Source organism: Coregonus lavaretus (genome assembly GCF_964263955.1).
Source record: "Coregonus lavaretus genome assembly, chromosome: 33".
In the NCBI taxonomy this organism is placed as follows: Eukaryota; Metazoa; Chordata; class Actinopteri; order Salmoniformes; family Salmonidae; genus Coregonus; species Coregonus lavaretus.
Genome location: NC_140020.1, coordinates 8,248,212 through 8,276,013, shown reverse-complemented (window position 1 = coordinate 8,276,013; position 27,802 = coordinate 8,248,212). Strand labels below are relative to the sequence as shown.

At 46.6% G+C, this 27,802-nt stretch overlaps 1 protein-coding gene across 2 annotated transcripts in view; it reads left to right on the top strand.

Annotated features, from left to right (window-relative positions):
* LOC311108650 (AT-rich interactive domain-containing protein 1B-like) overlaps nucleotides 1-27,802 on the top strand; it is a 94,942-nt gene that overhangs the window by 54,299 nt on the left and 12,841 nt on the right. The window contains exons 5-13 of one of the 2 annotated variants that reach the window (XM_084151343.1): nucleotides 5,029-5,263; nucleotides 6,191-6,280; nucleotides 7,984-8,166; nucleotides 10,841-11,210; nucleotides 13,961-14,115; nucleotides 14,219-14,340; nucleotides 15,723-15,881; nucleotides 17,595-17,804; nucleotides 18,130-18,334. In XM_084151343.1, the coding sequence (XP_084007469.1) occupies nucleotides 5,029-5,263; nucleotides 6,191-6,280; nucleotides 7,984-8,166; nucleotides 10,841-11,210; nucleotides 13,961-14,115; nucleotides 14,219-14,340; nucleotides 15,723-15,881; nucleotides 17,595-17,804; nucleotides 18,130-18,334 (1,729 nt within the window). The remainder of the gene's footprint in view (nucleotides 1-5,028; nucleotides 5,264-6,190; nucleotides 6,281-7,983; nucleotides 8,167-10,840; nucleotides 11,211-13,960; nucleotides 14,116-14,218; nucleotides 14,341-15,722; nucleotides 15,882-17,594; nucleotides 17,805-18,129; nucleotides 18,335-27,802) is intronic. The other variant, XM_084151344.1, reaches the window with a different exon arrangement.

Below are 27,802 nucleotides of genomic sequence, written 5' to 3'. Positions count from 1 at the left end.
GATGTTTCGGTATACCGTGCAACACTAGTGCACTGTTAAGGGAATAGGGTGCTATTTGGGATGCAGCCAAGCCAACCCATACATCCACAGAGACCAGGGCATCCAGAGCCACGGTGATGAGCACCGTCTGAAACGGGGACATCAAACACAACAAAAAGCCTCTGTTGGCTGTCAATATTTAATTGGGCGTGAGTGTGTGAGTTGTCCCCAGAGGGTGTTGTGTTGGCTGGAAGGACTCACTCCATCACACCAACCCTCGGGCTAAATAGCAGACAGGATGAGAGGTGAGAAAAGGTAAGGAGTACCACAGGGTTCTATTTCGGCCCCCTCTCCATTTGGTATTTCTTTATTCTCCTATTGCTACGGCAGAGCTTATAGAGTACTCCTTCGAAAGGTGCAGCCAGTCAGTGTGCATATGAACTGGTTTTCAGAGTGCTGTGCACATCACAGAACCAATAACACAGTGTCTCTCTCTCTCTCTCTCGTTCTCTCATTACTATTCTGCACCAGCGCCTGAGTGCTGTTTTTCTTCCTTCAGTCTCTCGGCTTTTACTCTGCTTTGTAGTGGTGTTTGTGTTGAAAGCTGGGTGGCTGGCGCATCTTCTTCCTATCCCAGCACACTGACATGTGTACACACACACACACACACACACACACTCCCACCCACCCATAGTGGGGCCAGATGGAGAAGTAATCCAGTCCTTTCATACGGGCTCCAGCATCAGAACACACACACACATCACCCTGAGTTACATCATCAGGAATCTGGCAACTGGATGTATGTCATCAAACTCATCTAAAGTTTTACACAGAAGAAAAGCAAATCAGTCCTCTTTTGAAGATGGCATGTTTGTGCCTACCCATTCCCCACCCCAGAGAGACTGTGTGCCCTCCCCGCTGGAGTCTGCCTGTCTGTCCCCCATCCATCGCTCTGCACCGAGTCACGTTCCCACTGTCTCTAGAGACACACACGTAGTCTCCAGAGAGCGCTCATCAAACCTAATACGCCAGGCAGCGCTCTTTTCAGATTGTCAGATTTCACAGAGAGTCTGATTCCCCTCTTTAGCCTTCTAAATGTATGCGTGCATACACCACAGTGTTCTGCTCAGGGCCACCACTGCTGCCCCCTACTGGGACACATTTGATGGGGGAGATATCTAGGCCCAGGCAGTCCCACTTGCCTTCCTTGGCTTTCAGTATTTTCTCAATAGCATTTTTGTCAAAGGCGATACTTTTCATCAAACGATATGGACAGAATCAAAAGGCTGGGGGATGAGAAGAAAATGGCGGGTGCTCTGGTGAATGTGTTCAGGGTCATAGCTACTTTAGAGCGCCAGCTTCATCCTGTCTGCCCATCAGCAACATCCTGGGTCCTGGTGCGTTGTGTCGAAATAGCCATGAGCAGAGAGGGCAGCGATGTTCTAGATGTACTTACTCCCCCACACTGTGCACAGTCAGCACACTGCTCCTTGCTGCCTGGGGTGAATCACAAGCTGACGCACACACACACACACACACACACACACACACACACACACACACACAGGCTGAGCCATTCTGAGGGCTGGGTAATCAGCAAGCTGGGGAACTGATTTTCAGCAGGTAAACAAAACTGGTAAGCAACTTTCTCTCTCTGCAATGTGGCGCATGTGTACATGGCTCCTTCATGGTCCTATTTCAAACGTTTTCGTAGCAACCCGCACTCATTTATTTATCCCTCTTCTTTCACTGCAGTGTCGATAGTGGAAGAGTGGGGTGAGGGGAGGGAGGAGGTAAAAAGCCAGAATAATTATATTCATCAATTTAGTAAGCCGGGGCTCCTAACGAATGTGAATAATTATAACCATAAATCATGCAAGTGGCACAAGTCTTGAGGAATATGCAAACAGGTTTAAGTGGTCCTCCAGTGCCTTTTCAATGGGTGAAGTAAAGGCTTTGTTGTTGAAATATGTAACACACTGAAAACTGAAGAGAAGGCCTTGTCTGAATCCCAAATGGTACCCTATTCCCTTTATAGTGCACTACTTTTGACCAGGGCCCTATGTACTCCTCTAAGTAGAGCACTATGTAGGGAATTATGTTTGTCACGTGCTGAATACAACAGGTGTAGACTTTACTGTGAAATGCTTATGTATGAGCCTTTTCCCAACAAGCAGAGTAAAAAAGTAAAAACATGAAGAAAAAAAGGAATGGTAATTAAATAACAATAACATGGCTATATACAGGATTACCAAGTCCATGTGAGGGGGTACGAGGTAATAACATGGCTATATACAGGAGTACCAAGTCCATGTGAGGGGGTACGAGGTAATAACATGGCTATATACAGGAGTACCAAGTCCATGTGAGGGGGTACGAGGTAATAACATGGCTATATACAGGAGTACCAAGTCCATGTGAGGGGGTACGAGGTAATAACATGGCTATATACAGGAGTACCAAGTCCATGTGCAGGGGTACGAGGTAATAACATGGCTATATACAGGAGTACCGAGTCCATGTGAGGGGGTACGAGGTAATAACATGGCTATATACAGGAGTACCGAGTCCATGTGCAGGGGTACGAGGTAATAACATGGCTATATACAGGAGTACCGAGTCCATGTGCAGGGGTACGAGGTAATAACATGGCTATATACAGGAGTACCGAGTCCATGTGCAGGGGTATGAGGTAATAACGTGGCTATATACAGGAGTACCGAGTCCATGTGAGGGGGTACGAGGTAATAACATGGCTATATACAGGAGTACCGGTACCGAGTCCATGTGCAGGGGGTACGAGGTAATAACATTGCTATATACAGGAGTACCGGTACCGAGTCCATGTGCAGGGGTACGAGGTAGTAACATGGCTATATACAGGAGTACCAAGTCCATGTGAGGGTGAACGAGGTAATAACATGGCTATATACAAGAGTACCAAGTCACTGTGAGGGGGTACGAGGTAATAACATGGCTATATACAGGAGTACCAAGTCCATGTGCAGGTGTACGAGGTAATAAAATGGCTATATACAGGAGTACCAAGTCCATGTGAGGGTGTACGAGGTAATAACATGGCTATATACAAGAGTACCAAGTCACTGTGAGGGGGTACAAGGTAATAACATGGCTATATACAGGAGTACCGGTACCGAGTCCATGTGCAGGGGTACGAGCTAATAACATGGCTATATACAGGAGTACCAAATCCATGTGCAGGGGTACGAGGTAATAACATGGCTATATACAGGAGTACCGGTACCGAGTCCATGTGCAGGGGTACGAGGTAATAATATGGCTATATACAGGAGTACCGGTACCGAGTCCATGTGCAGGGGTACGAGGTAATAACATGGCTATATACAGGAGTACCGAGTCCATGTGCAGGGGTACGAGGTAATAACATGGCTATATACAGGAGTACCAAATCCATGTGCAGGGGTACGAGGTAATAACATGGCTATATACAGGAGTACCAAATCCATGTGCAGGGGTACGAGGTAATAAAATGGCTATATACAGGAGTACCGGTACCGAGTCCATGTGCAGGGGTACGAGGTAATAACATGGCTATATACAGGAGTACCGAGTCCATGTGCAGGGGTACGAGGTAATAACATGGCTATATACAGGAGTACCAAGTCCATGTGAGGGGGTATAAGGTAATGACATGGCTATATACAGGAGTACCAAGTCCATGTGCAGGGGTACGAGGTAATAACATGGCTATATACAGGAGTACCGAGTCCATGTGCAGGGGTACAAGGTAATATGTACATGTAGGTAGGGGTAAAAGTGACTAGGCAATCAGGATAGATAATAGAGTAGCAGCAGCGTGTGTTAGTGTCAGTGTAGTATGTATGGTTAGAGTCCAGTGAGTGTGTGTATAGAGCCAGTGCAAGAATGTCCGTGCAAATAAATACCAATAAAATACCTTAATACAATAAAAAAGCTATAAATACAAATAAAACAAAAAAGGAAGGCAGTCAATGCCTGCTGAATAGAAGCATTCAACCCCCCATACCTCTAATGATGTACCCTCTGTGATGGTGAACTAGAAAAACCTTTGGAACACATATAGGAGCTTTAGAGGAGTGCAGATGAGAGGAATCCCACTGCACAGTAGGGTGCATTGCATTCAAGTACAATTGGCTGATGTCGTCTGAGGGATTTTTAAATGCATAGCTGGGATGCTATTAACTGCAGTGTGGCACTGTGTGTGTATTTTAAGTGACTGATCATAAAGTCTAAGTGGTTGTTAAGGCCTCAGAATAAGTGTCATATTGACGGGTGACAGGTCGTAGGTGAGACTTGGGGAGAAGGCACCGACCACACCGTTTCCACAACTATCAGAAGCGCAGAGGGAGAAGGGGGAGGAAATGACTTGGTCCAGCGCCACCTTGGAGGGCAACTCGTTGGCACTATTAAACTGTCTCCACTCTTGATTTGGCATTGAGGACATTTGGCATGGCTCTCTTTTGGCCAAATCTGCCTAAATGTCTGAGGAGGTGTTTTATGCCCAGTTAGTTTTTCTAACATGTAGGTAAATTGGTGATTATTGCCATGATGCTGATTGCATCTCAAATGGCATCCTATTCCCTATATAGTGCACTAGTTTGTATCAGGCCTCTGGTTAATAGAAGTGCACTATATAGGGAATAGGGTGCCATTTGTTTCTCTGGCTGTTAAAGCAGTAGTACAGACTGGGAGACGGCCGTCTGGCCTGCCTGGTTTTGGCTTTAACTGAATTGGGTAAAAACCTCCCTCCTGGACTTCAATAGATTTCCAACACTCCAATGTCTTTCTGTCCATGTGTGACGTTATGTGAAGTTTTTACCGTCTGCTGGTGAAGAATGCTTAGTACAATTTATTCTGGGTAATGTTTATTCAGGGCACACAACAGAGCACGTTTTAAAATGTTTTGCATTGGAAGTCCAGGTAGTCGCTCACTGTTTCAATCAGTTTTCTTCAGTTTGGTGCCGAATGAATGCAACCCTGGCTTTCGACTTGGTTCCTCCATAACTCCTCTCTCCTCTTCTGTTCCAGGACCTGTCTGGCTCTATAGATGACCTTCCCACCGGCACGGAGGTGGCTATCAGCTCAGCGGTCAGTGCTTCGGGGTCCACCAGCAGCCAGGGCGAGCAGAGTAACCCGGCCCAGTCGCCCTTCTCACCCCACATGTCCCCTCGCCTGCGTGGTGGCCCCTCCCCCTCCCCCGTGGGATCACCCGTGGGTTCCAGCCAATCACGCTCCGGACCGATCTCCCCCGCCAGTGTCCCAGGTATAGAACGAATCCCTGCCACCATGCACCTAGGCATAGGAGACACCTACACACACTATACCACATCACATACGCACACACCAGTTTGCCAGGCTTGATACAGTAACTGTATTTGTAGTATTTCATCCATTATATTTCCGAGAGCAGTTCTGAGACACCGAGACAGCCACAGTGGAACTGGAACATCACAGCTCAGGTTGTCATGACATCAGTGGGAGAAGAAATATCTCCTTTGTCTCATTACAGTCAGTTCTTTCTGAACTTCTTTTGAGTTAGTGACTCTATGTAGTAGCTAGTCACAGCGGGAGGGAGAGAGAAGTCTGTTCCTCATAGCCTTACAGGCAGCTGGGGCGGTCAGGGGAGCTTCTCTAGCCGCTTTATACTCCAGCTCCAAAACAAAGACCTCGGTCATTAAAATAGTTTCTAAACTATGTTAGCAGTTCGGAGTCACTTTAACATAATTACACTCCCACAGTGCAGCGCATTGTTGGCCTTGTTGACTCCAGGGCTGGACTAGTTGGGGGAGTTTTGTTCTTATTTGCGGCCAAAGTTAGTTTATTCCCCTTCTCTCTCGCTGCTCTGGGTGATAACGAGGTCGATGGGAGACCATTTAGCTGTCTACACACACACACATGCCCGCTCTCACCCTTACTGGGAGAGTTGTCAGTCATTAGCCCCCACACTGAGGCACCAGCTGACGTGTGATCTCATCTGCATCCCATCGCTGCGGAAACAGCTACACACACACACACACACACACACACACACACACAGTAGGGTTCATTAAATGGCAGCAGCTCCCAGAGGGAGGGGTTCCTTTAGCTGGACACACTGCTGCTCTTCAGGTCATCACACTGACACGACGGAGCTGGGGATGTGGGTGTATGTCTGTGTGTCCCACTGACACTTGCCCCTCTCTCCTCTCAGGCACCCAGATGGCCCCACAGACCCCTGGGAACATGTCTGATGTGGGCTCCCATTCCACCCTGAGCCAGTCCCCCATGTCTCAGGAGAGAGGTGAGTTTCTCCTGCACATTACACCAGCTGTGACCCACGACCCACCTCTTCCTGGAGGTTTAACATGAAGTCAGGGTAATAAGCAACCAACTCGTATATGCAAAAAGAAAGTCAAAATACGAAACTTTGATGTATCGGAGGTGAGCTTTTGCGAACGGCCATTTCTGTGGTCAAATCCATGTTCATTTCAACGATGGTTTGATAAAGAAGGTCCACTCTTGTGTACACAATCTGACCCCACGATGGAAGTAATCTAATTAGACATGGGCACCATAAGCTGCAGTCCCTCCCTAATGATGTAAAGCAGTGAACCTATGTCCCCCTCTGAGTCCATTTCTCCTGCTGGGTTTTCCATAGGATCATTAGTACAACAGATTAGCCATAGATCACACTCCCTCCAATCCCTATATACCACTGGGCTGCTGTCAGCACTGGGCCAGAACTTCTGGATGTGTCCCAAATGGCACCCCATTCCCTATATAGTACACTAATCTTGACCAGGACCTATAGGGCTCTGGTCAAAAGTAGTGCACTATGTAGGGAATAGGGTGCCATTTGGGACATCGGCTCTGCCGTTATAGAGTATCTATGGCTGTGCCTCTCAACGGCTGCCAATATGGTTGTCAGTGACGGAGCTGTCAGACCATGTCAATCAGGGTGTTTTCTGTGGCCCACCCTCAGGCCAGCCAGCCAGCCCAGCACCGGGTAAAGGCCTATTGAGTAATCATCCAAATAACGCCTCAGCTGCCAGCTAGGCACAACCTTTTTTCTCACTGTCTAAAGGGGATCATTGTAACAGTGGTGACATTAATACAAATGATTAGTCACTCCGTGGCCCAAGCTTGGGGAGCGGAGTCAATTGAAATTGGGCATGCAAGTGCTGTACAAGCTGTTGAAGCACAAGGAAAGGGAAAGTTATCCGATTTTCCTTTTGGCCTTGTCGGGACTGTATGAATAGTATTTTATTAAGATCCCCATTAGCTGCTGTTAAAGCAGCAGCTACTCTTCCTGGGGTCCACATAAAACATGACATAATACAGAACATTAATAGACAAGTACATCAGAAGGACAGAAATACTTAAAATAAGAATAGATGCAATAAAGAGGTCAATGGAACTTGATCAAACAATGGAAATGCCATGGAAACGCATGGGGGAAAGGTCTGGGGGCTTTCTTACTGTATCTGGGGGCTTTCTTACATGGTAAGGAAACCAGTATGTCATTTGGGTGCGCTATAAGAGGTAGTGAGTTTTTGTATTCAAGTGGTTGTATCACTACTCTTCCCTTAGAAGTGGTTTAGATCAAGTGAGATGAAAAGATCACATTTCAAACAGATAGGAGACCTTTTCTACGGCGGGCAGATGTATTAGCTCTTGTGGTGTTTGTCGCCCGTTCAGATCAGTTTAAATGTCGTTTTGGACGTTTGCTGCAGCATTTGGTAGTGCTTTTCAAAAGGCAAAGGTAAGTGTTAACATTCAATTCAAGCGAGTACACTTCAATTGAACTGAATTGCTACATTGACAATTGGGTTCACATGTGATTGAGTCTGAGAGGAAAATAGCTCCTTTTAAAAGTAGCTAGGTTACCTCAGTCATAACCTTCCTGTAGTTCTGCTTTCAGTTTGAATTATTTTAACAGGGCTCTCTCTCTTCTTTCTTTCATTCTCCTTTCTCTGTCTTTTTCTTTCGTTTTTTTCTTTCTAGGGTTCCCACCTGCCATGCAACGGAACACCCCGGTCCCCCAGCAGTCGGGCCAGGGGCCCCCCATGTCCCCTCACTCGTCCCCCGGGGGCTCCATGCACCCCCAGAGCTCCTACCACCAGCAGCAGCTGCAGGGGGGCCCTGGCCCCTCGTACGGACCCCAGACCGGCCAGTACGGCCCCCAAGGTAATATTCCCGCTCCGGGGTGACGTTTCCCCTTAGTACAGATCTAGGATCAGCTTCCCCTCCCCCAATCTTAACCTTAACCATTAGGTAGGGAAAATGCCAAACTGACCCAAGATCAGTGTCTAGCGCAGAGATGGGCAACTGGCAGCCCCCTTTGTGTTTTAGGAACTCAGTCGGGGTCTCAACTTACTGTTGAGTTAGAATAATAGAATACACAAGGTGCAATTTCTAAATTTGGTTTTGCATCAGCAGTCACTCAATTAGCACAAATCATCAAAAAAAATTTATTGGTAAGTTAGTCTAGTGGCCAGCTATCTAAACTTGTAGTAATCATGGTTGAATTACTGAATGGGGTGGGGCCCATTGGTCATCAGTTATCATATTAAAAAGGTCATCAGTTATCATATTAAAAACGGAAAACATTTGCCTCCACCAAATGGCAAAATGTGTAGAATTGCAGGAAATTAGCTGTAAAACTGCAAATATTTCTCTCCTCCCCGTGGTAAAATTAGTAGAATTGCAGCAAACTTGCTTTAAAACGGCAACATTTTCTCTACGCCCCATGGCAAAATGTGAAGAATTGCAGGAAATTAAATGTTTCTCTTCGCTGTCACGAGGGGGGCTGCTAAAATGTTTTGCTCGCAAGGTGGGGGGTGGTATATATGGATGTGGGTACGCAGACCCACGAGCCAGTGCGGCCCCTCATGATGTGTTCCGTTTTTTGGTGGCCCCACTCCCATCAAAGTTGCCCATACCTGGATCTAGCAGCAACTTCACCCTACTCCAAATATTCCCACCAAGGTAATACAACGTCCACATTAGGGGCTGATGATGATGCTGGTGCCCATTTAAGACCGTACAGCCCGTTAATTCACCCTGGCCTTTCCCACAGCAGAACTCTCTCCTCTGTAGCAGCAGGCTAGTGGAATGGTGGCAGTCCTATGACTATATTCTATGGCCCAACTCCAACACACAAGTTTTCCATGCTTTCCATATACTCTAGCCTACTTTGCATCTCTCTCTCTCTCTCTCTCTCTCTCGCTCTCTCTCTCGCACTCGCTCTCTCTCTTTGTCCTCTCTCGTTCAGCTCTGGGGTAGTGGAGGAGAGTTGTTCCATCTCTTTTATATGTGGCTGGCTGTGCTATCCAGCACACCTGGCATCAAGTACTATTTGAAATCATTTCAAATACTTTATCTGGGCTTGATTGAGCTTGCGCGTCGCAATGGAACCAATAGAAGGATCCCAAAACTCCAAACCCCGCCCACCTAGTATTTGAACCCAGGTCTTGTAGTGTCCAGAGCCAGACACCAGGCCTTCAGGCCCAGCAGTGGAACACACACACAGCAGGGACTATTAATCAGGGATCTGGAGCAGAGAGGGAGGGAGGGGGAGGAGACCAGAGCTATGAAAACGCACACACATTGGCCACGCATTCGTCATAAAGGCATGCATACAACACACGAGATGGATTACCGTAATGACCCAATTTGTGTGAGCCCCCGCTCCAGATGAGTACACACACACAACGTTCATGGCTTGGTTTTCATCCTCCACTGAAACAGAGTAGATTGATGAATGCTGCATGCTTTCATCCAGTCAACCAACAGGTTGACAGCACACTGCATTACAAAACAAATTCACATAACTCACTGCAAACGTCTCACTCCTAAAGAAAGCCTAAAATAGAGTCCCCCTTCACAACTAACTAAAAGCACCAGCACCGAGCAGTACAGACCAGCACCGAGCAGTACAGACCAGCACCGAGCAGTACAGACCAGCACCGAGCAGTACAGACCAGCACCGAGCAGTACAGACCAGCACCGAGCAGTACAGACCAGCACCGAGCAGTACAGACCAGCACCGAGCAGTACAGACCAGCACCGAGCAGTACAGACCAGCACCGAGCAGTACAGACCAGCACCGAGCAGTACAGACCAGCACCGAGCAGTACAGACCAGCACCGAGCAGTACAGACCAGTGTGAACATACAGGACTGGTTCTGCGTCCCAAATGTGTCTCTATTGGGCCCTGGTCAAAAGAAGTGCACCATATAGGGAATAGGGTGCCGTTTGGGATGCAGAATATGTTTCTGTGTCCACTCGGCGGGGATGACCTTGTCTCTGATTCGTGTCACAGCCCTGTGTTCCCCAGGGGAATTCTGGGATTAACATGACTCTACCGAGAAGCTGATGCTGCCAGTGAATTTCCATATAATTGGCAGAGTTCCAGAACCCCCTCCTCCTCTCATCCCCCTCCTCTCCTTTGACTGTGAACAGAGCTCATTATAGGGGACCCAGAATAACTCCAGGAAGAGCCAAAATAGCAGCTCTCCCTCAAACGCCACGGCCGAGTTAATGTATTTTTGGAAGTCTCACATGACATCAAAAGTGTGTGTGTGTGTGTGCGTGTTTTCCCGTCTTGTGAAATATACTGAAAGATTGGTCTTGCTGGAGTAGAGAATCTGAAACGGAGGAACATGAGGCAATGCTCTGTTCACATCACACAGGCTGCGTCCCAAATAGAACCCTATTCCCTATGTAGTGCACTACTTTTGATCTGGGAATCAAGCCAATTCCAATGTTCTTGAGTTCTGGTGAACATAAACATCCTGATGATCCTCAGTCTTCTTAATGTTGATGAGTTACTGTATTCTCCATCTCTCTGTGTCTCCAGGTAACTACCCTAGGCCCCCTAACTACGGCGGCACCCCCAGTGCCAACTACAGCGGCCCCGGCCCTGGCATGAGCAACAGCCTGGGCATGAACGCCAGTAGCCCCATGCACGGCCAGGGTCCTGGGCAGCCCTGCGGCTCCATGCCCGCTGGGCGAGGCCTGGGTCCTGGGGCCAACGGGCGCCCTTACCTCGGTACCAACACCATGGCCCCCACCTCTCCCAGCATGCCGCAGCCTGCCGGACAGGGCCAGGGCATGAGACCGCCCCTGCCCAATGTTAACCGCAAGCCGAGCCAAGAGGCAGGCCCGGGCCCTGGCGCCAACGCCATGCAGGGTCCCAACGCTGGTCCCAACCCTTCTGCACAGGGCAGGTGAGTCAGGACAAAGGCCACAGAAGGGATATAGGATGCGTCCCAAATTACATCCTACCCCCTATATACTGCACTACTTTTTGACCAGGGCCCATAGAGATCTGGTCAAAAGGAGTGCGCTAGCATTTTGGGAATGGGTGCCATTTGGGATGCAACCACGGGTCATTCTTTCATATAAGTTCTTCACATTCACTCCTCCACACCCCACATATCCTCATTCAGTCATCATCCACACACTAAGGTTATGAGGTGTGTGCTAGACGCAGCAGAGTTTGTCCTCATGTCTCTGTGTGAGTTTGGGACTTCTTCTCTCTCCTCCCTCACTCCAGGCCTCCCTATGCGCGCGCCCCTGCCTACCCCAGCCAGTCTTGGCCTGGGGCGCACCCTCCCCTCTCTCCCACCCCATCCCCAACACATCCCACATCCTCACTCCCATCACTCTCCCTCCCTCCCCACATCCTCAACCCCATCACTCTCTCTCCCCTCACCCTCAACCCAATCACTCTCCCTCCCCTCACTCTCAACCCAATCACTCTCCCTCCCCTCACTCTCAACCCCATCACTCTCCCTCCCCTCACTCTCAACCCCATCACTCTCCCTCCCTCCCCACATCCTCAACCCCATCACTCTCTCTCCCCTCACCCTCAACCCAATCACTCTCCCTCCCCTCACTCTCAACCCCATCACTCTCCCTCCCCTCACTCTCAACCCCATCACTCTCCCTCCCCTCACTCTCAACCCCATCACTCTCCCTCCCCTCACTCTCAACCCCATCACTCTCCATCCCCTCACTCTCAACCCCATCACTATCCCTCCCCTCACTCTCAACCCATCACTTTCCCTCCCCTCTCCCTCAACCCCATCACTCTCCCTCACCCTCAACCCCATCACTCTCCCTCCCCTCACCCTCAACCCAATCACTCTCCCTCCCCTCACTCTCAACCCAATCACTCTCCCTCCCCTCACTCTCAACCCCATCACTCTCCCTCCCCTCACTCTCAACCCCATCACTCTCCCTCCCCTCACTCTCAACCCCATCACTCTCCCTCCCCTCACTCTCAACCCCATCACTCTCCCTCCCCTTACTCTCAACCCCATCACTCTCCCTCCCCACATCCTCAACCCCATCACTCTCCCTCCCCTCACTCTCAACCCCATCACTCTCCCTCCCCACATCCTCAACCCCATCACTCTCCCTCCCCTCACCCTCAACCCCATCACTCTCCCTCCCCTCACCCGCAACCCCATCACTCTCCCTCCCCCCGTCCCCCCACCATTTTTGCAAATGTATTGAAAATGAAATCCAAAAATAGCTCATTTACATAAGTATTCACACCCGAGTCAATACATGTTAGAATCACATTTGGCAGCGATTACAGCTGTGAGTCTTTCTGAGTAAGAACTTTGCACACCTGGATTGTACAATATTTCCCCATTATTCATTCAGAATTCTTCAAGCTCTGTCAAATTGGTTGTTGATCGTTGCTAGACAACCTTTTTCAAGTCTTGCCATAGATTTTCAAGCAGATTTAAGTCAAAACTGTAACTCTGCCTCTCAGAAACATTCACTGTCTTGTTGGTAAGCAACTGCAGTGTAGATTTGGCCTTGTGTTTTAGGTTATTGTCCTGCTGAAAGGCTAATTAATCTCTCAGTGTCTGGTGGAAAGCAGACTGAACCAGGTTTTCCTCTAGTTAATTTTTTATCCTGAAAAACTCCCCAGTCCTAAACAATTACAAGCAAACCCATAACATGATGCAGCCACCACTATGCTTGAAAGAGTGGTACTCAGTAATGTGTTCTTTTGGATTTGCCCCAAACTTATAACACTTTGTATTCAAGACAAAAAGTTAACTGCTTTGCCAATTTTTTTTGCAGTATTGCTTTTGTGCCTTGTTGCAAACAGGATGCATGTTTTGGAATATTTGTATTCTGTACAAGCTTCCTTTTTTTCACTCTGTCAATTAGGTTAGTATTGTGGAGTAACTACAATGTTGTTGATCCATCCTCAGTTTTCTCCTATCACAGCCATTAAACACTGTAACTGTTTTAAATTCACCATTGGCCTCATGGTGAAATTCTTGAGCGGTTTCTTTCCTCTCCGCCAAGCGGGTTAGGAAGGACGCCTGTATCTTTGTAGTGACTGGGTGTATTTTTTACCCTCTGTGTGTCGTTCAGCGCCCAGGCAGTCTGGCTGGGGGTGTGAAAATAGTATAAATGGTGTTACTTTTCACTCGGTTCCCCAGCCTTTTGTTGTGGATATTATTTCCCCCAGAATTGAATACGTCTTGAATGTTTCTTCTCTCTCCTGTTTTAACAGTGGTATGTGTTCGAGAAAAGCTGCTGATGCACTGCTTTTGATGACCAACATGCATTATTCATATTGTCTCTCACTCACAACTAAAATCTATCTATATCTCCGTCTGTCCATCAGTTGAACTTGAATGTACTGTATAACAGCGGTGGCTGGTGGCGTTTTAAACCGGAGGACAGGCTCATAGTAATGGCTGGACCAGAATGAATATGGTTTCCCTGTGTTTGATAAGGTTCCATTCATGTGTTTGATAAGGTTCCATTCATGTGTTTGATAAGGTTCCATTCATTCCATTCCAGCCATTACTATGAGCCTGTCCTCCCCTCACCAGCCTCCACTGATAGTTGAATGTACTGTATGAAAATGCCTTTGGTAATAACGTTATGTATTACGGTGATGGTTTATGACTAAGCAAAGCTCTTGCTCTTTGGTTTTCAGGCAGGGAATGACCCTCATGCCCCACCACCACCCAGGCATGAGCCCCAGAGGGATGGGCCCCAGCCCTGGTGGCCCCTACAGCCAGCAGCCAGGGGCCACCAGCTCTGGGAGGATGACCCCACAGGGACCCCACCCCCTCTATAACGCACCATCAGGTACCTACCTACTCTGCACTCTCTGTCCATGTCTATCAAACAGTCACAAGCCCTAGTATAACAGTGAACAAGAGGCTGAACTCTTTCCCCCCTCCCTCCACAGAGCCCATGCATATGGGAGGAGAGGGCATGGTGGGTCCCACTGACCCCAAACAGAGACCACCAGAGCAACGCAGGGAGAGCAACACTGCTGGTCCTGCCGCCGAGCCACCACCTAAACCCAAGGTATGAGCGACAGCTCTAACAGACTCTCCCCCCCCCCCCGGCCAGTACCGCTCAAAGCATGTCCTAATAACGCATGTTGATGGAAGAGGAATCTGAATGTGGCAAAGCTCAGCAAACGCAGCATCTAACGAGGCAGCAGACAAAAAGGAATACAGAGAATTTAGAAAAACATCCTCTGTTTGGCGTCATGGTGAGGATTTTCTAAAGGAAGACGTCGCTTTCTCTATCTCTATTTACCATAGCATCCTCTGTAACTACTGGGAGTGAGGGTTCCAATATAAATGCTCCTTTATAGCAGTGCTATTTTATAGTAAGTTCTTCACAATTATTACCCCACTCATGTCTGTCTGTCTTTTTACTGATTTGGATGTGTGATAGACACAGAAAGGCCCGCTAAAATAACCCCTCTCCCATCGACTGCAAAGAACTTGTTACTGTTCACTATGCTCTCTCATTAACTCCTATTTCTCTCGTCAGAGCTTCGGTTCGTTTTTTTTTGTATTTTTCTCGTTTTGTTTCCCTCCCTCCCTCCCTCGTGTTTCAAGTTCCCCCTCGCTTGGTTTGGTTCTGCACGCCTCTGTATTGTTGGTTCCAGACTGAGTGAACAACCTTTCTCCCTCTGCGTTCATTTGCGTCTCTTCACCTCATTACCGGCTCGTGAGAAAAGCCTCTTGATCACAAACTGAAGATGTCTGTCAGCCCAACTGATCTGAGAGGAACTACTATTATATCGGCTCTCTCTGTCTACTTAATGATCACTCCTCATATATTTGGCTGCTTTGTGCATTTCTGCCGTCATGGCAACAGCAGTAGCTAGCATGGCTTCATGCTCCCACTTGTGACAACATGAGTACTAGTATTAATGGCTGTGGCCTTTGCTGCTGAACCTCTTCCCATTCGCCTGTTTGGCTGCCTGCCCTAGAATGCCGTTGCTCAATCCGTCTGTATGGCTCCTCTCGCCGTGTAGTTTCCACTGTGTGCTTTTCCAATCATGTGTTGAATGTTTTGAAGCCAGTCAAACCTGCCTGAAAGACTCCAGGGGAGCTCTGAACAGAGCCATACGAAGTGTGTGTGACTAGGAGTGGGTCATCAGGGAGACATTAGCTGCAGAGATCTTAGTCCTAGGATGTATTTGAGGACAGGTTTTGCTGTTTGTATGCTTTCTGCATGTGTGTGTGACTGTTTTTGAGAAAGCGAGAGAGAGAGAGAGAGAGCGAGAGAGAGAGAGAGAGAGAGCGAGAGAGAGAAAGAGAGAGAGACAGAAAAGGTTAAAGTCAGACTGAAATCTCTTAACTCCTGCCATCTCTCATCACGTGGCCCTGTTGTGTGTGAATGTGTACGTACGTGTGTTTTCTTTTTGTCCTATCTATTCCCCGTCACAGGACAGCTCCTCTCAGTGTATGTCCCAGCCCCACACCCCCTGTCCCCTGTCCCCCAGCCCTGCTAGTCTGTCCTCTTGTCACGGGGTGGAGGACATCAGCGATAGCATTAGCTGCCACCCCGCTGTTGCTGTGGCCTGGCCAAAGACGCCCACCAGCCCTGTAAGTGCCGCAAGCACTTGTTTTTCGCTTTTGTTACTTTTTTTATTTGTTGGATTGGTTATGTATTTAGCTTTTTGTTTCGTTTTTTACAGCTTGTTGTTTTTTAATATCTGAAATGTGATTGTGGTGATGTTGTTGGATGACGTTTATGACCGAGACGTTCTAACACTATTTTCTCCTATCTCTCTCCCATACGGTGCTGGTAACCTGGCAGTCCTGCTGCACCACAATGTCTCAAATGCTTCTCTGTTTGTATTGGTTGTTATTGATGACTGAGTGTGTTAAAGGGATACTTCGGGGCCCTTTATCTACTTCCCCAGAGTCAGATGAACTCATGGATACCATTTTTATGTCTCTGTGTCCAGTATGAAGGAAGTTAGAGGTAGTTTTGCGAGCCAATGCTAACTTGCGTTAGCGCAATGACTGGATGTCTATGGTATCTACTAGCATGTTATCAGTTACATCGACTTTGTCATTGCGCTAACACTATACTGAACAAAAATATAAACGCAACATTCAATAATTTCTACGATTTTACTGAGTTACAGTTCATATGAGGAAATCAGTCAATTGAAATAAATGTATTTAGGCCCTAATCTATGGATTTCACGACTGGGAATACAGATATGCATCTGTTGGTCACAGATATCCCAAAGAAAATGGGCCTCGCAAATGTTAGTTGTCCGTAGCTTATGCCTGCCCATACCATAACCCAAACGCCACCATGGGGCACTCTGTTCACAATGTTGACATCAGCAAACCGTTCGCTCACACGATGCCATTCACGTGGTCTGCAGTTGTGAGGCCTTTTGGACGTACTGCTAAGTTCTCTAAAATGACAGGAAGCTTATGGTAGAGAAATGAACATTACATTCTCTGGCAACAGCTCTGGTGGACATTCCTGCAGTCAGCATGCCAATTGCAGGCTCTCTCAAAACTTGAGACATTTGTGGCATTGTGTTGTGTGACAAAACTGCACATTGTAGAGTGGTCTTTTATTGTCTCCAGCACAAGGGGCACCTGTGTAATGATCATGCTGTTTAATCAGCTTCTTGATATGCCACAACTGTCAGGTGGATGGATTATCTTGGCAAAGGAGAAATGCTCACTAACAGGGATGTAAACAAATTTGTGCAGAACATTTGAGAGACATTCGTTTTTTGTGCGTTCTGGGATCTTTTATTTCATGGGACCAACATTTACATGTGTTTTATATTTTTGTTTAGTGTTGTTAGCAATTGTGCTAAATCTAGTTAGCAAATTCCTTCAAACCGCACATAAAAGAGACAAATTCATGGATACCATTTTTATATCTGACTCTAGGGAAGTAGATTCAGGGCTTCATTGCCAAAATCCTGAATTATCAGTTTAATGAGAAAGTCCTCCAATCCTGTGAGTGTACCTGTATCACATGGTACTCTGTGTCTGTAGACAGCAGTGGGACCTACCTGACTGTATAGCTGCCATTAAACTGGGCTTGAATGCAACAAGTCATATAATAATCTACAGTTGGATGTTGAACATGTTTTTGTCTACATGACCGTGCTCATGACCGTACTCATGACCGTACTCATGACCGTACTCATGACCGTACTCATGACCGTACTCATGACCGTGCTCATGACCGTGCTCATGACCGTGCTCCATAAGCAATGACAACAGTAGTTGCCCTGACTGACCCCTCCCCCTCTACTCTATGCCCTGCCCCTTTAGAAGCCCAGCCCGGCCACCATGACCAATGAGAAGATCCGCATCCTGTACGAGATGGGCGGAGAGCCCGAGAGGCGGGTGTGGGTGGACCGTTACCTGGCCTTCATGGAGGAGAGGGGCACGCCCGTACCCATGCTGCCTGCCGTGGGCAGGAAGCCCCTGGATCTGTGCCGCCTCTACCTGTGTGTTCGAGAGATAGGAGGCCTGGCCATGGTGAGTCTCAGTGGGACCTGTGTGACGGAGTCTGGTGTAGGGGTCAAAGCTCCCACCTCTGCAACACATTTTGTTTGAAAAGAACTACTTTGACAGCTGGCTATTTCCCTCATTTGAAATCCAGGCCTATCCTCTAACAAAATAACGAAGGTAAAATGTAGACCCTGGTGTGCTGCCTGGTCCAATCCCGGTGTCCGTCTTCTTTAATCTAACTCCACTACGGCCCTTGTTGTCTACCCAGTCCCAGTTCTACCCCATCATATACGGTTTCATACCCAGCTCTGGTTGCTCAGGAGTCTCCTGTCGGCCATATCTCCCCCTGCAGGTGAACAAGAGCAAGAAGTGGAGAGAGCTGTCCACCCACCTCAACGTGGGCACGTCCAGCAGCTCCGCCAGCTCTCTGAAGAAGCAGTACATCCAGTACCTCTTTGCCTACGAGTGCAGGGTGGAGCGGGGAGAGGAGCCGCCGCTGGAGATCCCGGGGGAAACCAAGAAACAGGCCCAGGCTAAGATCCAGCCGCCCTCACCGGGTGAGTAAAACACTGGGGACTGTAGCTTCCTAGCTGAGCTGCACGCTATGCAGGGTTGGGGTCACTAGAGGTATAATCTACCTGCTGTGGTTGACAAATGTACACCTATCCGTAGCCATTATAAACAGGCATGAACAGGATAATATCCATATATCCACAGACAGACCCATACACTGTGTGTAAAGCATGTCCCCAATCATCCAGCCCTTCATCTATCCATCTCCATGCTCCCTGGGCTGGGCTGGCTGCTCCCTCCCAGCATATGGGCCTATTTCTGTCTGACAGGTGATTGTGTCACAGGGAGGGAGAGAGAGAGAGAGCTGTCAGAGAGAGCTGTCAGATGGCCCGTAGTAGGATTCCCTCCCCTCAGGCGAGATGGCTGATGTCAGAGAGAGAGGGAGCGGGGAAGAGAACGCGTGAGGGAGAGATACAGAGTGCGAGTTAGACTGTGGGAGAGAGAGAGCTGTCAAGCAGCGGGGGAAGGGATTCCCCCTAGAGAAGCTGAGTAGGGGAGGAGTGTGGCGTGGCTGTCTGGGATATAAACAACCATGACCTTAGTCTGACCTAGTTTCCCACAGACACACAGACCAGTGGGGCAGTAGTTTTTTTTCTCTCGCTCTCGCTCTTGCGCTCTCTCTCTGTCTCTGTCTCTCTGTCTCTGTCTCTCTCTCTCTCTCTCTCTGTCTCTCTCTCTGTCTCTCTCTCTGTCTCTCTCTGTCTCTCTCTCTCTCTCTGTCTCTCTCTCTGTCTCTCTCTCTCTCTCTCTCTGTCTCTCTCTCTGTCTCTCTCTGTCTCTCGTCATCTCTCTCTCTCTCTCTGTATGGTTACGTGAGGTCACATGCTCAGAGAAGGAGAGACGGCTAGAGAGCGAGACGGAGCGTGTGACTGAACCACTTCATTGTTTGCTTTTGGAGTTGAAACATGGCGGCTTGGCTGGCAGAGGATCAGGCACCAGAGAATCTCTCTCTCATTTACAAACACATTCACATTACTGCCTGCCTGGCCAATTCTCTCACCCTCTCTCTCTCTGGCTCCCTCTCTCTCTGGCTCCCTCTCTCTCTCTCTCTCTCTCTCTCTGGCTCTCTCTCTCTCTCTCTCTCTCTCTCTCTCTCTCTGGCTCCCTCTCCCTCTCTCTCTCTCGTTCAGTGGGGATTATTACAGACAGGGTTTTTAATCATGTCTTGAATTGTTTCACTTCTTTTTTTAAATAGATGTCAGGTTTGAGGTTTATTTTATTTTGTTCTTGTATCGTTAATGAGAAGAACAGAGTGGTTTTGATGCAAGGAGAAATGGGAAATATAAAATGTTGAATTCCAAATGGCACCCTAGGGCCCATAGTGCTGTGGTCAAAAGTAGTGCACTATAAAGGGAATAGGGTGCCATTTTGGACTCAGGCATTATTACTAGAAGAAGCAGCCTTTACTCATAGCAGAACCAGATAGAATTAAACTAGCCTGCATCAGATAGTAACATTGTTCTACCAATCCGATCCAGTACTGTACATGTATCCTATATGTTCTCGAAGTCGTTATGTGACTTGTTGCATTCAAGCCCAGTTTAATGGCAGCTATACAGTCAGCTAGGTCCCACTGCTGTCTACAGACACAGAGTACCATGTGATACAGGTACACTCACAGGATTGGAGGACTTTCTCATTAAACGGATACTACAGGATTTTGAAAATGAATCCCTATATCTACTTCCCTAGAGTCAGATGAACTCATGGATACCATCTTTTATGTGTAGTTTGAAGGAATTTGCTAACTAGCGTTAGCAAAATTGCTAACAACACTAAACAAAAATATAAAACGCAACATGTAAAGTGTTGGTTTCATGAGCTGAAATAAAAGATCCCAGGAGATGATCCATACGCACAAAAAGCTTATTTCTCTCAAATGTTGTGCACAAATTTGTTTACATCCCTGTTAGTGAATTTTTCTCCTTTGCCAAGATAATCCATCCACCTGACAGGTGTGGCATATCAAGAAGCTGATTAAACCGCATGATCATTACACAGGTGCACCTTGTGCTGGGGACAATAAAAGGCCACTCTAAAATGTGCAGTTTTGTCACAACACAATGCCACAGGTGTCTCAAGTTTTGAAGGAGCGTGCAATTGGCATGCTGACTGCAGGAAGGTCCACCAGAACTATTGCCAAAGAATTGAATGTTCATTTCTCTACCATAAGTCGCCTCCAACGTCGTTTTAGAGAATTTGGCAGTACGTCCAACAGGCCTCACGACTGCAGACCACGTGTATGGTGTCGTATGGGAGAGCGGTTTGCTGATGTAATAAAGCCCTTTCGTGGGGAAAAACTCATTCTGATTTGCTGGGCCTGGCTCCCCACTGGGTGGGCATATGCCCTCCCAGGCCCACCCATGGCTGCACCCCTGCCCAGTCATGTGAAATCCATAGATTAGGGTCTAATGAATTTATTTCAATTGACTGATTTCCTTATATGAACTCTAATTCAGTAAAATGGTTGAAATTGTTGCATGTTGCATTTATATTTTGTTCAGTATGTGTATATATGTACAGTGGGGAAAAAAAGTATTTAGTCAGCCACCAATTGTGCAAGTTCTCCCACTTAAAAAGATGAGAGAGGCCTGTAATTTTCATCATAGGTACACGTCAACTATGACAGACAAAATGAGGGAAAAAAATCCAGAAAATCACATTGTAGGATTTTTAATGAATTGATTAGCAAATTATGGTGGAAAATAAGTATTTGGTCAATAACAAAAGTTTCTCAATACTTTGTTATATACCCTTTGTTGGCAATGACACAGGTCAAACATTTTTTCTGTAAGTCTTCACAAGGTTTTCACACACTGTTGCTGGTATTTTGGCCCATTCCTCCATGCAGATCTCCTCTAGAGCAGTGATGTTTTGGGGCTGTCGCTGGGCAACACGGACTTTCAACTCCCTCCAAAGATTTTCTATGGGGTTGAGATCTGGAAACTGGCTAGGCCACTCCAGGACCTTGAAATGCTTCTTACGAAGCCACTCCTTCGTTGCCCGGGCGGTGTGTTTGGGATCATTGTCATGCTGAAAGACCCAGCCACGTTTCATCTTCAATGCCCTTGCTGATGGAAGGAGGTTTTCACTCAAAATCTCACGATACATGGCCCCATTCATTCTTTCCTTTACACGGATCAGTCGTCCTCGTCCCTTTGCAGAAAAACAGCCCCAAAGCATGATGTTTCCACCCCCATGCTTCACAGTAGGTATGGTGTTCTTTGGATGCAACTCAGCATTCTTTGTCCTCCAAACACGACGAGTTGAGATTTTACCAAAAAGTTCTATTTTGGTTTCATCTGACCATATGACATTCTCCAAATCCTCTTCTGGATCATCCAAATGCACTCTAGCAAACTTCAGACGGGCCTGGACATGTACTGGCTTAAGCAGGGGGACACGTCTGCCACTGCAGGATTTGAGTCCCTGGCGGCGTAGTGTGTTACTGATGGTAGGCTTTGTTACTTTGGTCCCAGCTCTCTGCAGGTCATTCACTAGGTCCCCCCGTGTGGTTCTGGGATTTTTGCTCACCGTTCTTGTGATCATTTTGACCCCACGGGGTGAGATCTTGCGTGGAGCCCCAGATCGAGGGAGATTATCAGTGGTCTTGTATGTCTTCCATTTCCTAATAATTGCTCCCACAGTTGATTTCTTCAAACCAAGCTGCTTACCTATTGCAGATTGTCTTCCCAGCCTGGTGCAGGTCTACAATTTTGTTTCTGGTGTCCTTTGACAGCACTTTGGTCTTGGCCATAGTGGAGTTTGGAGTGTGACTGTTTGAGGTTGTGGACAGGTGTCTTTTATACTGATAACAAGTTCAAACAGGTGCCATTAATACAGGTAACGAGTGGAGGACAGAGGAGCCTCTTAAAGAAGAAGTTACAGGTCTGTGAGAGCCAGAAATCTTACTTGTTTGTAGGTGACCAAATACTTATTTTCCACCATAATTTGCAAATAAATTCATAAAAAATCCTACAATATGATTTTCTTGATTTTTTTTCTTCTCAATTTGTCTGTCATAGTTGACGTGTACCTATGATGAAAATTACAGTCCTCTCTCATCTTTTTAATTGGGAGAACTTGCACAATTGGTGGCTGACTAAATACTTTTTTCCCCCACTGTATGTGTGAAGTACCAGTCAAAAGTTTGGACACAACTACTCTATGAAATAACATATGGAATCATGTAGTAACCAAAACAGTATACAAAAGAGAGCCCTATTTGGTAAAAGACCAAGTCCATATTATGGCAAGAACAGCTCAAATAAGCAAAGAGAAACGACAGTCCATTACTTTAAAACATGAAGGTCAGTCAATATGGAAAATCTCAAGAACTTTGAAAGTTTCTTCAAGTGCAGTTGCAAAAACCATCAAGCACTATGATGAAACTGGCTCTCATGAGGACCGCCACAGGAATGGAAGACCCAGAGTTACCTCTGCTGCAGAGGATAAGTTCATTAGAGTTACCAGCCTCAGAAATTGCAGCCTAAAGAAATGCTTCACAGAGTTCAAGTAACAGACACATCTCAACATCAACTGTTCAGAGGAGACTGTGAGTCAGGCCTTAATGGTCGAATTGCTGCAAAGAAACCACTACTAAAGGACACCAATAAGAAGAAGAGACTTGCTTGGGCCAAGAAACATGAGCAATGGACATTAGACCGTTGGAAAGTTGTCCTTTGGTCTGATGAGTCCAAATTGGAGATTTTGGTTCCAACCGCTGTGTCTTTGTGAGACGCGGTGTGGGTGAACGGATGATCTCCGCATCTGCATTTCCCACCGTAAAGCTTGGCGGAGGAGGTATTATGGTGTGGGGGTGCTTTGCTGGTGACACTGTCTGTGATTTATTTAGAATTCAAGGCACACTTAACCAGCATGGCTACCACAGCATTCTGCAGCGATACGCCATCCCATCTGGTTTGGGTTTAGTGGGACTATCATTTGTTTTTCAACAGGACAATGACCCAACACACCTCCAGGCTGTGTAAGGGCTATTTTACCAAGAAGGAGAGTGATGGAGTGCTGCATCAGATGACCTGGCCTCCACAATCCCCCGACCTCAACCAAATTGAGATAATTTGGGATGAGTCGGACCGCAGAGTGAAGGAAAAGTAGCATATATTTTACATTTACATTTTAGTCATTTAGCAGACGCTAAATGAGTGCATACATTTTCATACTGGCCCCCCGTGGGAAACGAACCCACAACCCTGGCGTTGCAAGCGCCGTGCTCTACCAACTGAGCTACAGTCAAGGCAAAGGGTGGCTATTTGAAGAATCTCAAATATAAAATATTTTTATTTATTTGTTTAACACTTTTTTGGTTACTACATGATTTCATGTGTTATTTCATGGTTTTGATGTCTTCACTATTATTCTACAATGTAAAAAATGGTAAAAAATTAAGAAAAACGCTTGAATGAGTAGGTGTGTCCAAACTTTTGACTGGTAGTGTGTATGTGTGTGTATATATGTGTGTGTATATATGTGTGTGTGTATGTATGTGTATATATATATATATATATATATATATATATATATATATATATATATATATATATATATATATATATATATATATATATATATATATATATATATATATATAAAATAAATACACTGAGTGTACAAAACGTTAGGAACACCTTCCTAATATTGAGTTGCACCCCTTTTTCCCTCAGAACAGCCTCGTCTGGCATGAGCTCTACAAGGTGTCGAAAGTGTTCTACAGGGATGCTGGCCCATGTTAACTCCAATGCTTCCCACAGTTGTGTCAAGTTGGCTGGATGTCCTTTGGGTGGTGTACAATGTTCCCTTTTTTCAGCACTGAGCAAATTTCAGGTCTGCTGAGTGCAAACTTGAATGTTGTGAAAATTCTGCGCGCGTTACTGTGAACACTGAGGCTGTACCCACTTTAAGTTAGTTTCAGACCGTGGTCAAGTAGGCTACTGTGGCTATTTGATCATATTGTAGGCCTACCAGAGTGGCCTACCATCAAAAACAATGTAGAAAATGCATCCCATAACATTTTAACATGGAAATATGTGTTCTATCATTCAGCCTACAGTGTGTGGTGTTCAATGTAGGCCTACCTTCCAAGTGACTTTTGAAAAAAACATGCAGGGCTTGACATTAACCCGTTTATCCACTTGTCCTTCAAACAAGGTGACTGAAAATGTGCTGTTTGAATCAAATCACATTTTATTTGTCACATACACGTGTTTAGCAGATGTTATAGCGGGTGTAGCGAAATGCTTGTGCTTCTAGCTCCGACAGTGCAGTAATATCTAACAATTTCACAACATATGCCCAATACACACAAAAAAGTAAGGAATGGGATTTAAGAATATATACATATATGGACAAGCAATGACAGAGCGGCATGGACTAAGATACAGTAGAATATTATAGAATAGAATACAGTATATACATATGAGATGAGTAGTGCAAGACATGTAAACATTATTATAGTGACTAGTGTTCCATTTCTTAAAGTGGCCAGTGATTTCAATAGGCAGCAGCAGCCTCTAATGTGCTAGTGATGGCTATTTTAACAGTCTGATGGCCTTGAGATAGAAGCTGTTTTTCATTCTCTCGGTCCCAGCTTTGATGCACCTGTACTGACCTCGCCTTCTGGATGATAGTGGGGTGAACAGGCAGTGGCTCGGGTGGTTGATGTCCTTGATGATCTTTTTGGCCTTCCTGTGACATCGGGTGCTGTATGTGTCTTGGAGGGCGGGTAGTTTGCCCCCGGTAATGCGTTCGGCAGACCGCACCACCCTCTGGAGAGCCCTGCGGTTGTGGGCGGTGCAGTTGACGTACCAGGCGGTGATACAGCCCGACAGGATGCTCTCAATTGTGCATCTGTAAAAGTTTGAGGGTTTTAGGTGATAAGCCAAATTTCTTCAGCCTCCTGAGGTTGAAGAGGCTCTGTTGCGCCTTCTTCACCACACTGTCTGCGTGGGTGGACCATTTCAGTTTGTTGGTGATGTGTACGCCAAGGAACTTGAAGCTTTCCACCTTCTCCACTGCGGTCCCGTCGATGTGGATAGGTGGGTGCACCCTCTGCTGTTTCCTGAAGTCCACAATCATCTCCTTTGTTTTGTTGATGTTGAGTGAGAGGTTATTTTCCTGGCACCACACTCCCAGAGCCCTCACCTCCTCCCTGTAGGCGGTCTTGTCATTGTTGGTAATCAAGCCTACTACTGTTGTGTCGTCTGCAAACTTGATGATTGAGTTGGAGGCGTGCTTGGCCACGCAGTCATGGGTGAACAGGGAGTACAGGAGGGGGCTGAGCACGCACCCTTGTGGGGCCCCAGTGTTGAGGATCAGCGAAGTGGAGATGTTGTTTCCTATCTTCACCACCTGGGGGGCGGCCCGTCAGGAAGTCCTGGACCCAGTTGCACAGGGCGGGGTTCAGACCCAGGGCTTCGAGCTTAATGATGAGCTTGGAGGGTACTATGGTATTGAATGCTGAGCTATAGTCAATGAACATCATTCTTACATAGGTATGCCTCTTGTCCAGATGGGATAGGGCAGTGTGATGGCAATTGCATCGTCTGTGGATCTATTGGGGCGGTAAGCAAATTGAAATGGGTCTAGGATGATGGCTTCCTACAAGAGCACAAAACGTGTACATTTCTAGACATCTTTGAAAAGAAAGTCAGGTAAAGAGCTTTTTTTTGTCTTAAAGGGGCAGTGTTGTATGTTGAGAAATCAAGAATCAAGAAACCACTTTACAAAATAAAATGTATTATTATTCCGATACCATATTACATACAATCAGACAAATTATTCTACCCTCTGCCTATTGACTACTTAGCTTATTCAAGCCTTTCTCAAAATACAACACTGCCCCTTTAAGACAAAAAAAAGCTCTTTACCTGACTTTCTTTTCAAAGATGTCTAGAAATGTACATGTTTTGTGCTCTTGTACATTTACATTTAAGTCATTTAGCAGACGCTCTTATCCAGAGCGACTTAATTTTTTTATTTTTCATACTGGCCCCCCGTGGGAATCGAACCCACAACCCTGGCATTACAAACGCCATGCTCTACCAACTGAGCTACATCCCTGCCGGCCATTACCTCCCCTACCCTGGACGACGCTGGGCCAATTGTGCGCCGCCCCATAGGTCTCCCGGTCGTGGCCGGCTACGACAGAGCCTGGATTCGAACCAGGATCTTAGACCACTGCGCCACTCGGGGACGCCATCACTCCCCCATTGCTGACTACAAACTATCTATAACTGGGCTAATAACTCACTAACTAGCAAAGGGCATGAACAAATGTGGCTACATGCAGCTCTCGCTTTGATCTCAATACAAGCGCACCTACTCACGACCGCTCATGCTGTAAACACAGTCCAATTCAAAGTGAATGGCACAGATCCATATATGGTAATGGTCTATTTTCAAATAGGCCTACTGCAGCTCTGACTGGTTATCCCGCTCCGGTCTGTGTAGAATACGGGCTGAGTCGTGCCTGTTAATGCAATAGAATCCTACTCTGATGCATTCTGCCTACAACAAAATCTCTTGCCTAGTTAGTTTTGCATACTAACTCTTGCGTAGTTTGTTTTGTTTCGGTATGTTGCATTGAAAGTGGCTAATATTGGGTTGATTCTATCACAATTCCCACAGTAAAGGGAAAAGCTGATGGTGTCAACTAAGAGGGAAAACTCTAGAAAGTTGAGTGAAATTCAATCTCGTGCATCTCTGCGCGGGCTGATATTTATTCTGCGCAGCAGTCCTGGGGGAGCTGCGTGTAGCTTAGAGGGAACATTGGTGGTGGACCATTCTTGATACACACGGGAAACTGTTGAGTGTGAACAACCCAGCAGCGTTGCAGTTCTTGACACACTCAAACCGAGGCGTCTTGCACCTACTACCATACCCCGTTCAAAGGCACTTCAATATTATTTTCTTGCCCATTCACCCTTTGAATGGCACACACACACAATCCATATGTCAATTGTCTCAAGGCTTAGAAATCCTTCTTTAACCTGTCTCCTCCCCTTCATCTACACTGATTGAAGTGGATTTAACACGTGACATCAATAAGGGATCATAGCTTTCACCTGGATTCACCTGGTCAGTCTGTCATGGAAAGAGCATGTTTTGTACACTGTGTGTGTACATACATACATTCATACATACAGTGCCTTCAGAAAGTATTCACACCCCTTGGCTTTTTTGTCAACGATCTACAAAAAATACTCTGTCAGTGGAAGAAAAATTCTAACATTTGTAAATAAATTATGAAAAATTAAACACATATCTTGATTAGATAAGGATTCAACCCCCTGAGTCAATACATGTTAGAATCACCTTTGGCAGTGGTTACAGATGTGAGTCTTTTCTGGGTACATCTCGAAGAGCTTTGCGCACCTGGCTAGTACAATATTTGCCCATTTATTATTTAAAAAGTTATTCAAGAAATCAAATAG